A 15,626-nucleotide genomic window follows, 5' to 3' on the forward strand; every position below is an offset into this window, starting at 1 on the left:
AACTTGAAATGACTATTGAATGCTACCATATGAAATTCGGCCTGAATCTTTTTCCAATTCAAATGCAGGCAGTTCCATTAATTTGATAGATATTATGAGGTTGCCTATCATGCTAAGATAACCAAATCCGATGAGAAGTTCAAGAAGTGTTTTGAGTGTGTTTTAGTACTGACACCATGAATTCAAAAACAAATATAACATAGAAACACAAATCAAAACCCATCACATGATGATATAGTCGATAGGAAATTTGCTTTCTTAAACCATGCCACGTCCCATGAAAAAGAAAATTAAGAAAATTACAAATTTTACTTCGATGGGCTCACATGCTATGTGAACCGTCCACTTAATCGAGGTTAAGATTATCTTCATTTACTTAGAAGATAATAATGAATTTTTCAAGTAAAATTTTTTGAGAACCAGACAGCTTTGGTTTCAAAGACCCTACATTTACCCATCATCCTTGTTAAATAATTATGAGGAAGTCATACTTACACGTGGAGATTGAAAAAAATAATGAATGAATTCCACCAAACGAATTAATTTTGTTTGGCAATTTCATTTGAAAATCAACAAAGAATGATGTGAGGTGTGAATCTTTTTCCATATATCAGCGCACATATTCAAATTCAGCCCTTTCCATTAATTTGATAGCGATTATGAGGTTGCGTAGATGCTACGACGACGACCAAATGTGATGAAGATTTCAGGAAGTGTTGGAGTGCGCATGTTTGAGGACGAAAACTGTGAACTTGAAATGACTTAGAAGATTAATTTAAGTTTTCAAATACATAAAATATAATTAATAACATAACTTAATACAATAAGTTAAGGCTTCCTAAAGTCTTAAAATAAATAACTTTTTCCCAACCTGAAATATCCTTTGCCTTGGTAATATTCATGTTCTTCAAGATCAAAATTAGTTTGTTTGATATATAATTCAAATTAAAAGATGGAGGGTGTGTCGGTCCTTTCTAAATTCAAAATTGCATCATCAATCAATCGGATAAGGTTGTGTCCGACGGATGAAAATGTAATATTAGTTTGGACAATGTGCCATGGAAAGAAGATAGATAGATTAAGTTCTACATATTCATATCAGTTGTCTCAGCTTTCACGGCAGACATTTTCGACGCAAGAGACTGTCTCTTGCGGTGAGTATTAACCACACTTCTAAACTTGGATGTTCGAGAAGACAACTGGGATTGATCAGTTTTGTCTCTTTTATTTTCAGCTTCCTAGAATCTCTTTTTTTTTTTTTTCTCAAGGTTAATGTCATTTTCTATGTTGTGGTAGAGTAGAGAAGAGCTCAGAAGGCATGGCACAGACTGGCTGCAGCAATGGAGATAATAGATGGTCTCTCAAGGGAATGACGGCCCTTGTAACGGGTGGAACTAGAGGAATCGGGTCCGTGTTACCTGTTTTTCTGTTCTGGAATGAACTTAATTTGATCTGTCTCTGCCAATTATCACCTTGTTTTTATATCAATTCTGTAGGCATGCTGTTGTGGAAGAACTGACTGGATTAGGTGCAAGAATACATACATGTTCTCGAACAGAAACTGAGCTTAATGAATATTTAAGGGATTGGGAGGGTAAAGGTTTTGAAGTCACTGGCTCAGTCTGTGATGTATCCTCTAGGGCCCAAAGAGAGAAGCTAATGGAGACAGTATCTTCTAAGTTTAATGGGAAGCTGAATATCCTTGTTAGTTAACCTCTAGTTTGTTAAATGTGGCCCATCCATTTTAGAATCATTTTCATTAAATATAATTGATGAGTTACCCTAACCGAATCTTTGAATTTAGATCAACAACGCTGGAACTGGCAAACCGGGACGGACGGTGGAGTTCACAGCTGAAGAGTTCTCAAGTATCATGGCTGTAAATTTTGAATTTGTCTACCATCTATGCCAACTTGCTCATCCCCTTTTGAAGGCATCAGGAGCGGGAAGTATTGTGCTCATGTCTTCTGTTGCAGGTGTAGTATCACTCAAGTATTTATCTGCCTATGGTGCAACCAAAGGTACTTCATTCTACCATAGGGTTTATGTTGCAGGTCCTGAGTTGTTGGACAAGATGATAGATATTTACCTTGATAATTTTGCTTCAGGGGCACTGAATCAGCTTGCGAAGAGCTTGGCATGCGAGTGGGCGCAAGACAATATCAGGGCTAACTCTATTGCTCCTTGGTTCATCAAAACTTCTCTGGTAGAACCTGTGAGTACCCTTCACCTCATTTGAAGTTGCTGTTGTTTTCATTGGGAAAACTGATTAATAAACTAATCTTCTGTTTTGTTTTCTTTTATTTTTTTGGTTGTATCATTTTGGTTTCAGTTTCTTAGTAAGAAAAGCTTTACGGAAGAGGTAATAAGAAGAACTCCGCTTGGTCGAGTGGGGGATCCAAAGGAGGTGTCATCCTTGGTAGCATTCCTCTGCCTACCAGCATCATCTTACATTACTGGCCAGACCATTTGTGTTGATGGTGGGATGAGTATTAATTGTTTCGATCCAAGTCAATGCTAGAAACACCTAGCATTTATATTAATATATGTTGTTTTCTCAAAACCGCTTCTGTTTTTGGGATTATTTGCTCGTGATAGTGACCTTGTGGTCCTAGGATTAATGCATGGTTACCAAATATTAAGTCTATGCTTCCAATAAATATTAAAAAATTTCTTATTATTCAATCACGGATTTCTACCTTCTTCTCCGGTCATAGATACTGTTTAGGTCTCCGGTGCATTCCCCGCTCACCCACCTACATCTGATTGGTTGCAACGTTCAATCACGGATTTCTTATTATTCATATATCTTTTAGTACATTTTTTCAAATTCTTGATATTTATTCGTATTATTTGTATAATTTATATAAGAAAAAATGATTTAAAATAAAAATATATGGTTTAAAATTGATAAAATATCATGAATAACGTTTTACAATCCATAAGATACAAAAATAAAACAAACTGATAGAAAAATATCGACATTGGTTAAAAATAATTAAGTTAATCGCGAGTATAACTAAATCATCTCAACTTGATGAATGATAAATTCATTTATAAAAAAATTTAAAATAAAAAACCTATTAATTATTGAAAATTCAAATATGATTTGATATAAATGTTTTGTTATGAAATTTACATTTGTATGAAAAAATAGTAAACTTTTCTTAAGGTTCGTAGTCCCCTGGAAACATTTTTTAGTATTTTTTTCGAGAGGTACAAATTTCTTGCTTACTTTAATATATTTAAGACACAAAATTTGACATATATATTTGATCCATCAATCAAAACTCCCATCCCACACACATTTTGTAAAGTTAGAGCCATTAGTTTTTATATTCAATTTTTACCTCTTTTTTTGCATATTTTAATAAGAATAAATTAGATGTTGTAATTTCTTATTTTAAATAAGAGTATGATACCACATTAAACGATAAAATAAAAATTGTATATATGTGAAATATATGTCATTATTCATCTTGATATGTATTATACTGTTTACCTCTTCAACAAGTTTTGTAAAATTTTTTGTTTTGTAGTAAGTAAAGTGTGGAGAGTTACCCTCAAAGACATGGGATTTAAAAGAAATAAGAAAAAGAGAAAAATGTCAAATATTTCTTATTATAATCACTTGAAAAATAAGTCCAATACACGTGGAGTTGAAATAGGTTTACAATCAAAGGAAGTAAAAGAAAAAAAGATAAACTAATCTTTCCTTGCTCCAAAAAAGAAAGATAATAATGTTGATGTGGTAAATAAATTAATAATTTTAACATCTCCCCACAAACTCATAAAACTCATAATGCGGTTGTAAGAAGTAGTGAGAGCTTAAATAAATTAACTTACAATAAAATGAAGTAAAAGAAAAAAATTAATTTACCCTTACTCGATAAATCTTTAGTATATTATTATTATTATTATTATTATTATTATTATTATATCTCAAAGTCAAGATTATGAACATGAAAATTAAACATATCGCGCTTCAATCTTGACAAGACTAATATAAAGTGAGGTTTTCCCCTTCTTATTATTAATATTATTATTATCACTACTACGATATCTTTGTTTACACTAAAATCTTTTCTTTAATGCCCTCAAAGTCAAGATTACGAACATAAAAAGCATGTCACACTTCAATGTTCACAAGACTAATACAAAATGAGGTTTCCTCCTAAATTTATTATTACCATTACATATCTTTGTTTACACTAAAATCCTATCTTTAATACCCTAAAAGTCAACATTAGGAACATGAGAAACATTTCACTATTTAATGTTGACATGACTAATACAAAGTGAGGTTTCCCTAAATTTATTATTATTATTACATATCTTTGTTTTCACTAAAATCTTATCTTTAATACCCTAAAAGTCAATATTAGGAACATGAGAAACATTTCACAATTTAATGTTGACAAGACTAATACAAAGTGAGGTTTTCCCCTAAATTTATTATTATTATTACATATCTTTGTTTCCATTAAAATCTTATATTTAATACCCTAAAAGTCAATATTAGGAACATGAAAAGTATATCACACTTCAATGTTGACAAGACATTATACAAAGTGAAGTATTATTTCCATAATATCTTTGCTTACACTAAAATCTCATCTTTAATATCCTTGAAGTTAAGATTATGAGCATGAAAAATATGGCATACTTCAATGTTGACAAGATTAATACAAAGTGAGGTTTCTTCGTCAATTTATTATTATTACTACAATATCTTCCTACACTAAAATCTCATCTTTAATAGCTCAAAGTTAATATTACAAGCATGAAAGTTCAACATGCCATCCTCCAATCTTAACAAGGCTAATACAAATTGTGATTTCCCTAATTTTTTTTCCATTGTCTTTCTTTTTCTTGTACCTGTTGTGATCGATTTAGGTCACAAGCCAAATAATTGCAAGAAAATGAACTCACACGTGAAAATTGAGAAGGATGAAATATTCTCTAACATTGCACACTCTTAGAAGAAAAATCATTTGGTTGACAATTTTATTTGAGACTAACAAATTGACGGAAGGACATGATGTGAGGCCAGCTTGTATATGCTTTTATTCAAATCTAGCCACATGATGAATCCTACAAACTCCTTTCCCATTTTTTTATTGCAATGTTTTAAATGATGCCACGTACCTAAATTCTTGAAATTTTGAGTCAGTTAAAGACATGTCTGGATGGCATGGAGGAGAGTTAGGGGGCTATTCGGCTTGTACCCCTTCAAATTCAGCCTGCTCCATTAATTTGATAGCTATCGTGAGGTTGCCTATGATGCTAAGATAACCAAATGTGATGAGGATTTCAAAAAGTATTCGAGTGTACTTCAGTACCAAATCTGTGAAATGATTATTGAATGCTACCTAATTTTGTTTGAAATTTTCATTTGAAATTAAATAAATAAATATGTGAGGCCTAAATCTTTTTCCATCATATTGTACTCATGTTCAAAGTCTGCCACTTCCATTCATTTGACAGCTATAATGAGGTTGTCTATGATGCTAAAAATGACCAAACGTGATGATGATTTCAAGAAGTATTCCAGTATATTTTAATTGGCAATGTTTTAAAGATAGGTATCATTCATCCTAAAAATTCATCCATTCATGTTCATTGCATGGTCGAAATGTTATTAAACAACTAACATTATAAATATATAATTTATATTTTATTAAAATTAAAAATAATTTTTAAAAACTAATATGTATATATATATAATTAAAAACCAATTATATTTATTTTTTAATCTTTTATATAAATGTACTAATAATTAAAATTTTATTAAATAAAATATGTAAAATTTGAAAATTGAATAAAATTTGCATTATATATATATAAAAGTTTAAAAGATACTAGATTATTTTATTCATATTGAATTTCTGAAATAATATACATATTTTTTTCTTTAGTTTCACAAACATTAACATTTGGATAAGTAGCTGAGTAGTTGTTCCTGAAAATGCTCAAGCACATATTAGCAAGAATGAAGAATTTGTTTCTATTCTTTCATATTTTACAGTAGACCAATGGCTATATATATATATTACAATGTAACTAATCTAACCATCTATTGAACTACCTAACCATCTTCTAACTAATCATAACAACATCTGTTAGAGAGGAGAAGAATCAGCTGCTGGTGCGGGTGCTTGTCTATCATCCCCCCGCAAGCTGACAGGTCTTGGGACAATAGAGAAATGAGTACGAGCGGCTGAGAACTAACAGCTTGGAACATATTTAGTAAAGACATCTGCCAACTGGTCGGTAGAAGGAACATATTGAATTAAAAGCTCTTTGCGAATGACCTTATCACGGACAAAGTGAAGATCAATCTCTATGTGCTTGGAACGGGCATGGAAGACAGAGTTAGCTGCAAGAGGAGCAGCACTGATATTGTCACACCAGATCAAAGGAGTGTTCGGTTGAGGAATGCACAACTCTTTGATCAGAAACTGAACCCAGGAGACCTCAACAGCGAGAAAAGCAAGTGCCCGGTACTCCGATTTTGCACTACTACGAGAGACGACACGTTGCTTGGTAGAGGACCATGAGATGAGATTGGTGCAAAAAAAAAAGACAAAAGCCACTAGTGCTTCTTCTATCATCGAGACATGAAGCCCAATCCGCATCGGTATAGCCTTGAAGAGACCAAGATGGTGAGGCATGGATAGAAAGACCATGAGTAGCAGTACCTTTGAGATAGCGAAGTATGTGTTTAGCAGCTTGCAGATGAGAAGTGATAGGATGAGCCATGTATTTACAAGCTTGATTTACTGCAAATGAGATTTTTGGTCTTGTGAGAGTGATGTACTGAAGAGCACCCACAAGACTGTGATAGTGAGTAGCATCAAGAGCAGATAAAGGTTCTCCATCTGCTGCTGATAACAATTTTCCCAAAGCACCAAGTGTGCTAGCAGATTTGGCCCCAAGAAGATCAGCACGCTCAAGTAGCTGATGTATGTAGCGTTGTTGATTGAGATGAAGAACATGAGGAAGCCGGGTGACTTCAATGCCAAGGAAGTAGCTAATATCTCCAAGGTCTTGAAGAGCAAAATGGGAGCTAAGCTGAGAAATGATATGATGGACCTGTGGTGGATTGTTGCCAGTAATGAGAATATCATCCACATAGATTGAGATGATGATAATATCAGATGCAGAGTGGAAATAAAATAAAGATGCATCAGCCCTTGAGCATTGGAATCCCAATTGTAAGAGAAAGGAGCTGAGCTTGTGGAACCAGGCTCGAGGCGCTTGTTTAAGGCCATAGAGAGCCTTCTGTAGACGACAAACATGAGTGGGGCAAGAGCTATCTTCAAAGCCTAGAGGTTGCATCATGAACACCTGTTCTTAAAGATCTCCATTTAAAAAAGCATTGTGGACATCTAGTTGTTTAATAGGCCAGTTGGAAGAGACAACAATGGAGAGAACAAGCCTGATAGTGCAAGGCTTCACAACTGGACTAAATGTCTCAAAAAAATCAATGCCATAGGTTTGATGAAAACCTTGGGCAACCAGCTGAGCTTTGTACCTGTCAATGCTGCCATCAGGTTTATGTTTGAGTTTGAAGACCCATTTACACCCAATAATTTTGGCATTAGATGGAGGTGGCACCAAAGACCAAGTTTGATTCTTCAATAGAGCTTGATATTCTTGTTCCATAGCAAGCTTCCAATTAGGGTCTTGAAAAACCTGTTTGACAGTACGTGGCTCAGCTATGAGTGAGGTAAGATAGGTCTTCTTCTTATAGATACCAAATTTGGATCTGGTAATCATAGGATGACTAGGAATTGGAGCTATGGAATCCTGGAGGGAAGCAGTAGAAATCTCAGCTGCTTCATCCACAAATGGCACCTGAATGAGCGGGGGTAAAGACAAAAAGCTGGCTAGAGGTGATGTGGGGGCAAGTTCGGATGGGATAGCCGGAGAAGAGCTGGTTGTGGAGGGGAAAAGAACAGAAGATGGAGGAAAAAGAAATGCTGGAGTGACAGGAAAATGAGATGATTGGTGGGAAGGAGAAGTCAATGCTTGAAATGGAAATGTAGTCTCTACAAAGACTACATGCCTAGAGATATATACTCTGCCAGTTGTAAGATTAAGGCAAAAATAACCCTTGTGAAATGTTGCATAACCAAGAAAGATACAGGGTATGGACTATGGCTGAAATTTGTTGGAGTTGAGATGTCTGAGGTGTGGATAACAAAGACAACCAAAGACTTTGAAATGGAAATAATCAGGTGGGTGTTTGTAAAGAAGAGAAAATGGGGAGCTGTAATTGAGCAAAGGAGAAGGCATGCAATTGATAAGGGTAATTGTTGTAGTGAAAGCATAGGACCAAAATTTGGATGGCAGGGCAGTTGTGTAAAGAAGAGTGAGCCCGATTTCTACAACATGGCGCATTTTGCGTTCAACCCGACCATTTTGTTCAGGTGTATAAGGGCAAGAAAATCTATGGAGTATACCATGAAGAGATAGAAACCGGAGGGTAGTGAACTTTCCACCATGGTCTGTTTGAAGGCATTTAATGGTGGTCTGAAATTGGTTTTCAACAAGAGTTTTAAATTGAACAAAAGTGGAGTAAACCTGGTCCTTGGTGAGGAGTAAATATATCCATACAAACCTAGAGTAATCATCCATGAGCAACAAAAAATACCAGGCACCTGCGGAGGAAGGAACAGGTGTTGGTCCCCACAAGTTTGCATGGATGAGTTCAAGAGGAGAGGAGGCCCGGGAAGTGGACAAAGAAAAAGGAATTTTGTGACTTTTGGCATAACAACAAGCATTGCAAACATCAATTGTTTTATTTGAGTTATATGAAATATTACATGTATGAAAAATTTTCTGAAGTATTATAGCAGAAGGGTGGCCAACTCGTTGATGCCACAACATAGTAGTGGGCTGAGTTTTTGTGAGAAACACTTGATGTTTAGAATTGGCAGTAGGTGAGTTGATAGATGAGGTAGGAAATTTGTAGAGTCCACGTTCAAGTTGGCCTTGGAGAAGAGTCACTTTGGTATCCTTGTCCTTGACAAAAAATGAAAAAGGATGAAATTCAAGAATGGTATTATTATCAGTACAGAATTTTGACACACTGATGAGATTTGAAGTGAGTTGTGGAACATGAAGCACATTGTGTAAAACAAAGGGTTTAGCAGAAATGTGGAGAAAGGAATGACCAACTTGGGTTATGGGTAGGGACTTACCATTGCCAACCATCACAGAGTCAGTACCATTGTATGAAGTACCATTGTGGATATTAGCAACTGTGTGGGAGAGATGGTGGGTGGCGCTTGAATCCAAAAACCAGGAGTCCGTTGATGCTGGGGAAGGTGCTGCCATCATGGCTTGAGCAGGAGGAGTGGGACCAGTTTGAGAGGTTGATGAGGCTGGTGCATGTGGCCCTTGATAATTCACATCAAATCTGTGATAACAAGAGAGGACCATGTGCCCAAACTTGCCACATAACTGACACTGTGGTTGGTTATTTGTCCGGGATCGATTATTGTTGAATCGGTTAGGGCGATATCCTTGAGGATGTTGCTGTCGTGAATTTGGAAGAGTGTCAGGTCGTGGGGTTGGCATGAATGACTGAGGTGGTTTCCCTTGAGAGGGTTTGATGGACTGTGACCTTCGTGGTCTGTTATGAGTTGCAATATTGGCAATGAGGAGGTCTTCTTCAGCAGTTGTGGTTTGAAGATGCAGCCTCTATTCATGAGTCAGAAGGATGCTATGTACCGCATGAAGTTGAAGGTCATCATCTCTAGCTGTGAGAGAAGCCATGATGGGGTTGTATTCAACCCCTAGTCCACTTAGTAATTGAAGAATTTGATCCTTTTCTGGCACTGGTTCTCCAATAGCTGCTAGACTATCAGAGATGTGTTTGAGTTTTTGGATGTATTCCATCATGGTAAGAGGGCCTTTTTTGGTTGTTTGAAAAGCAAGTCTCAGCTGCATTGTTCTTGCTTTGGTGGAAGCAGAGAAGCTTCATTGGAGGGTTGTCCATGCTTCATGGGATGTTCGTAGCCCAACAATTTGGCCCATAACATCTGGAGTGAGAGAGGAGTAGATCCAACTCAGGATCATACGATCATATCTCCTCCAAACCAGAAAATCTGGGTTCACTTCTCCGGTGGATATTATTTTTGGAGGACATGGTCTCAGACCTTCAATATAGTCCTCAAATCCATTGGCATATATCACATTTTCCATTTGTGTATGCCAAAGGATATAGTTATCTCTATCTAGTTTGATAGGAAGAGGATGGTTCAGCATGCTCATGTTCAGGGTAGAGGTTACCTGAGAAGAGACAATCTCCGGCGTGGTTTGTGTTGATGAAGCCATCGGAAACTAGGTACAGTATGTTCTTGAAGCTTTCTTGAGGTGAGTAAGAAAAGCAAAAGGTAATCTGCAGATGATGTATATCAGAAGAAAGTTGCAGTAGAAAGAGTTGTTGGAGATTTCTTTATTGTCTTGCTGGGGAGAGAAATCAAAAAACGAAAATTCATGAGCCTATGGCTCTGATACCATGAAAATGCTCAAGCACAGATTAGCAAGAATGAAGAATCTGTTTCTATTCTTTCTTATTTTACAGTAGACCAATGGCTATATATAAATATTACAGTGTAACTAATCTAACCATCTAATCATCTATTGAACCACCTAACCATCTTCTAACTAATCATAACAGCATCTGTTAGAGAGGAGAAGAATCAGTTGCTGGTGCGGGTGCTTGTCTATCAGTTCCAAGTTACCTTAAACCTTGAAAGGATCAAGTCCTTTTGATTTTGTTTAAATAAGCTACTAAGCTACTGCTCACTCCACATTGGAAATTCAAGGGGATGAAAAAAGGTTTATAAATCTCATTCATCTCCAACAGGTCACATGGCCTTTAGGCCGTGGGAGGCAATGCGGTGAGTGGGTCGTGTGCTCTAAATGGAGGCCTATTTTTGCAACAAAAGAAAGACCGAAACCAAACCAAGCATGAACCAAATCGGATCAAGATCCAGTCGACGGTCTGACTAGTTCAGTAGGAATTTTTCATAATATGGTTTAATGGCATGTAGATATTCTTTAGTCAAAGTTTTAATAAGCCCATCAAAAGTTGTAATATTTTATGTTATAAGTTAATAGAGAATATTTTTTACTTTAAATTTTTGTTGGTATTTTCCCATAATCTATAGTTATTAAGGCATTGATATTTTCTCAAATTATAGAATTAAGTTCTAAAACAACATTTATTTTGACATAGATGAACATTTGAAAGATTATAATTTATCTTTAACTTATTTTTCTTTATAACCAAAATCTTTTCTCTCGATTTTTCATAATATTTGATTATGATTAATTATTCATGCATACAATCTAGGTCTGAATCTATTATCTTCAACACTTATTTTTATTTTTTTATGTCATGTTTGAAAATTTACTTTAGATAGTAAGTCAATAAATGTTTCTAAAGGTAAATGAGTGTTTGGTATTATGATTCTTAGATCTTGACTAGTAAGGGATTCTTTATAATTTGTTCATTTTATTACTTGAGCTAATTTAATTCTCTATTTATTAATTTCTTATATTTCATCATGTAAATTTTGAATAGTTATAAGTTTGTGAATAGTTTTGAATCTATTAAATATTTCATCTATAATATTGATTAGATTTGGGTTCTTGAAGTCTACTTATCTCTTTAATTTGTAAGAATTAAATCTTTTAAATATAACAAATATTGAATTTTTATGTTGAATCCTCTATTTTATGACATCAAAAAATATTTATTTATTTACTTTTGAATAAATCATATTTATTATTTTATATGAACAAACATACTCACTTTCACATTCATTTTCATCATTAGAGTCTTCTAGACTAATTATATTGGTTTAATGTGTCTAGTATTTGTGATAAATTTCATAAAAATATTCAAGTGTAAATATTAAACTACATAGTATACTGTCACATATGACACATTTCAAATAGTAAAGACTAAAACCATAATTAAAGATAACTTAGGTTTTATTTTTTTTGTCAAAAATATTATAATTTTAATTAATTGAATTATTAATTTTTCAAAAATTTAGAAAAAATAAAAAATAGTATTTTAAAATTTGGCTCTCTTGAAAATCATGAGAGGATAAAAATTGGTAAAAAAATAAATAAATTTAGAAAAGGTTATTGAGATTAATTAAGTACATCCTTGCCATGATATTTAATATTTTTTTTATGTTTTATAAATAGGGTAAATGGACATCGTTCTAAATACAGGAAGATGATATTATTATATATAAAAAAAATGTAAAAATAGTGAGTAATATTATTAAAAATATCTCATGGAATGGGGCAAGATAAAGGGCCAAAAAAAAAAAAATTAGAGAAGAAAGAAGAAAAAGAAGAGTGTTGTAAGCACAGGAAGTCAAAAGTACTGTATAAGCGTGATTCATCCCTGTTTCCTACTTCGATTATAAAGTATGGACAGAGATACAGAAAAAAAAAAAGAGAAGAAGCAGCATTCAGCTTTCACCAGTGCAGAGTGGTATGGTGGTGTAGCATATGTTTGGTTGTTATTCTTGCTCCAAACAAGTGTGAGCTGATCCATTTCTATACTCATTTTTGTTATCTCAGTCGACTGATTCGTTTAGTGGGCCTGGTGTTAGCCAAAAGCTAGCCACCAATTTTCTTTGCTTTATCCCATTACATTAGAATAAAAAGAAAATGGAGGTTTGAGAGGGCCATTGGGACCATTGGGACCATTATCAGTTGTCTTTTGTTTTCAAGTTGTAAGAAGTCCTGTCAAGGTTTATGTCATTTGCTATGTTGTTTCTGTTCCATTTTCAGTTCAAAGAGTGGTAGAGTAGAGAAGGAGGCATGGCTCAGACATTTGGGTGCAGCTCTGGAGATAGTAGATGGTCTCTCAAGGGAATGACTGCTCTTGTAACTGGTGGAACTAAAGGAATTGGGTTGGTGTTACCTGTTTTTATGTCTTTGGGTTTGGACTATACCTTCCTATATATAAACGTATGTATCAATTCTGCAGGCATGCAATTGTGGAGGAACTGGCTGGATTAGGAGCAACCATACACACGTGTTCTCGAAAAGAAACTGAGCTCAATGAATGCTTGAAGGATTGGAAAGCTAAAGGTTTTGGAGTGAGTGGTTCAGTGTGTGATGTATCCTCTCGGGCACAAAGGGAGAAGCTAATGGAGACTGTCTCTTCTGTGTTCAAAGGGAAGCTGAATATCCTTGTAAGTTCCTCTAGTCTCTAAGGTTCCTATCCATGATATTCCACATACTTTGTCGAACTTCCTACAATTTGAGTTCCCCTACTTGATATATATATTTTGGTTCCGGATTCAGGTCAACAACGCTGCTATTGTTATTCAGAAACCAACAGTAGAGGTCACGGCAGAAGAGTTCTCAACAATCATGGCCATAAATTTTGAATCTGTGTATCATCTGTCCCAACTCGCACACCCCCTTTTAAAGGCATCAGGAGCGGGAAGCATTGTATTCATCTCCTCTGTTGCCGGCGTAGTGTCAGTCAAGTATCTGTCTGCTTATGCAGTAACCAAAGGTATTTCATTACATGATCCACAGTATATATATATATCGCAAGTTCTTGGGTTGTGGCCCTTGTGGCCTTCTCGGCGTGTCATTATCATTATCATTTTGTGATTTTTCAGGAGCAATGAATCAACTTACAAAGAATTTGGCATGCGAGTGGGCGGAAGACAATATTAGAAGTAATGCAGTTGCTCCTTGGTGCATCAAAACTCCGATGGTGGATCAGGTAATTCAGTTGCTCTTCTTTTTTGTCTGGGAAAATTCAATAATCAATTCCTCTCTCTTTTCTGTCTTTTGCATAATCTGGGTTGCAGATGCTCAGTAACAAAACCTTTCTGGAAGGGGTGATAAATCGAGCTCCACTTCGCCGTGTGGGAGATCCGAAGGAGGTGTCATCTTTGGTGGCATTCCTCTGTCTACCAGCATCATCTTACATTACTGGACAGACTATTTGTGTTGATGGTGGCGTGACTGTTAATGGTTTTGAGCCAAACCTGTTCTAGGAACATCATTAAGACTCTAAAAAATCTTAGCTTCTTCTACCGCTTTCCTGTTTGGATCCTGTCTTTTTCCTGAATAATATGTTTGTGGTGGTAAGTACTCTTCTGTTTTTTCGGTGTGGGGTTCATTTGAAAACATTGTTGCATGATGCTTATAATAATCGTTGGAAAGTTGGAAGAAGTTACTTATCATTGGATGAGATTCTTGTGATGGGTGTTTCCTATAATCAGATTTATCTTGTTATAAGGTTGTTGTTGTTGTAGTAATAGGATTGAAAGAGAAATGCAAATAATCGTAAAAGGATGATGAAAATTCATCATTTTTACTTATTCAAATATTACACCATCTCTAATTTACAATGAATTTCAATGAGTGCAAGTGAAACCAACCTTAAAATAATTTTGTTTGATAAATTTAGATGAAATTCAACCAGTGTGAATCTTTAAATTTTTTTTTTCATTTCCATTAAAGATTATTGTAAATGAAAAAAAATTAAAGTCAAAAATACATGTAGCAATGAGACGAAGGAAAGCGGGTTCTATCATCTATCACACATCATGGAAAAAGCTGTGGTACCATGGCTTTTCCAGGACTTTTCCTTGCATAATGTTACCGTATGCTAATGTTTTGTCACTCAAAGATATTTTAATATAAAGTAGCGCGGATATACTATAAACATTCAGTTACGCCATGTAACACGTTAGCCAATAAGGTTACAAATTTTAATTTTATATTAATAATATGATTGGGTATGCTCTATATTTTAAAATATAATTGAATCACATATATCTAGAACTAGAAATCCTTTTGAGGGACCAATAACATAAACCATTAAAATTTTATAATTTGATATTATAAATTCCTATTAAATTTTAAAATATATTAAATTTATTTGATATAAATATATATAAAAATAAAGAAAAAATTTATATTTTCATATGATAAATTATACAAAAGAAAAGCAAATATTTTTTTTTTATCAAAATTGTTTTCAACAATATTTCAAATATATATATAAATTTGGGAAACTTGTATTTTGGAGCTGCTATTTAGAAATTATATGGTTTTCGGAACCCAAAAATGGGAAATATGAGAATCAATTTTTAATATGAAAGGTATTATCGTTTTTGTGCACTCTGAGTCGGCTCCATCTTTTGTGCCCAAATTGTCCCTCCATGTTTCCAACACATTATCTTAGCATCATTCCAACCTCCATGTCAGTACGACCATTGAAATTTAGAAAAAAAAACACTAAAATCTAAATTTGTAACTTCTCAAAAAAAAAAAAAAAAAAACAAAACAAAACCTAATATGCAAGTTTTCAATTTGCTCATTTGGAAGTTTTCTCTCATCTTTCTTCAGTCCCAACAATCCAAAATTTCTCTCATTTTAGTTCAAAAACTCAAATCCAAAACTCCAAATGTGATACATTGTGGAATTGTTTTCATAGTCCTTAACAAGATACATGCAGCATGTATTGAACTTTAACCTAATTCCTTCTACCAATTTTTCTGGCCCCAAGTTACTGGGGACTATGGTTCCGATTGGGTGGTTTTTGAGTAGTC

The 15,626-nt window shown here is 34.5% G+C and overlaps 1 protein-coding gene across 4 annotated transcripts; it reads left to right on the forward strand.

Annotated features, from left to right (window-relative positions):
- The first annotated feature begins 926 nt into the window (after positions 1 to 926).
- Positions 927 to 14,252, forward strand: LOC109121468 (tropinone reductase homolog At5g06060-like). 4 transcript variants are annotated; one of them, XM_019220541.2, is made up of 11 exons: positions 1,037 to 1,154; positions 1,302 to 1,407; positions 1,497 to 1,704; positions 1,805 to 2,021; positions 2,109 to 2,215; positions 2,333 to 2,489; positions 12,896 to 12,956; positions 13,034 to 13,241; positions 13,354 to 13,570; positions 13,680 to 13,786; positions 13,875 to 14,252. In XM_019220541.2, exons 1-11 carry the CDS (start codon positions 1,052 to 1,054, stop codon positions 14,061 to 14,063), a joined length of 1,680 nt encoding a protein of 559 aa, XP_019076086.2. In that variant the 5' UTR covers positions 1,037 to 1,051; the 3' UTR covers positions 14,064 to 14,252. The 4 variants fall into 4 exon arrangements, with proteins under 4 accessions (XP_019076090.1, XP_019076086.2, XP_010650989.1 ...); XM_019220545.2 differs by lacking the exons at positions 12,896 to 12,956; positions 13,034 to 13,241; positions 13,354 to 13,570; positions 13,680 to 13,786; positions 13,875 to 14,252 and having other exon boundaries at positions 927 to 1,154; positions 1,297 to 1,407; positions 2,333 to 2,685; XM_010652687.3 differs by lacking the exons at positions 1,037 to 1,154; positions 1,302 to 1,407; positions 1,497 to 1,704; ... (1 more) ...; positions 2,109 to 2,215; positions 2,333 to 2,489 and adding an exon at positions 12,380 to 12,532 and having other exon boundaries at positions 12,835 to 12,956.
- The last annotated feature ends 1,374 nt before the right edge of the window (positions 14,253 to 15,626 follow it).

This window comes from Vitis vinifera, chromosome 6 (assembly GCF_030704535.1).
Source record: "Vitis vinifera cultivar Pinot Noir 40024 chromosome 6, ASM3070453v1".
NCBI lineage: Eukaryota > Viridiplantae > Streptophyta > Magnoliopsida > Vitales > Vitaceae > Vitis > Vitis vinifera.

Excerpts from the sequence above, each read along its gene's own strand:
- LOC109121468 (XM_019220541.2), top strand. The coding sequence starts at position 1,052 with ATGTGCCATGGAAAGAAGATAGATAGATTAAGTTCTACATATTCATAT. Across the intron at positions 2,022-2,108 it reads TGCCTATGGTGCAACCAAAG|GGGCACTGAATCAGCTTGCG; the intron begins GTACTTCATTCT and ends ATTTTGCTTCAG. Across the intron at positions 13,787-13,874 it reads AAACTCCGATGGTGGATCAG|ATGCTCAGTAACAAAACCTT; the intron begins GTAATTCAGTTG and ends TCTGGGTTGCAG.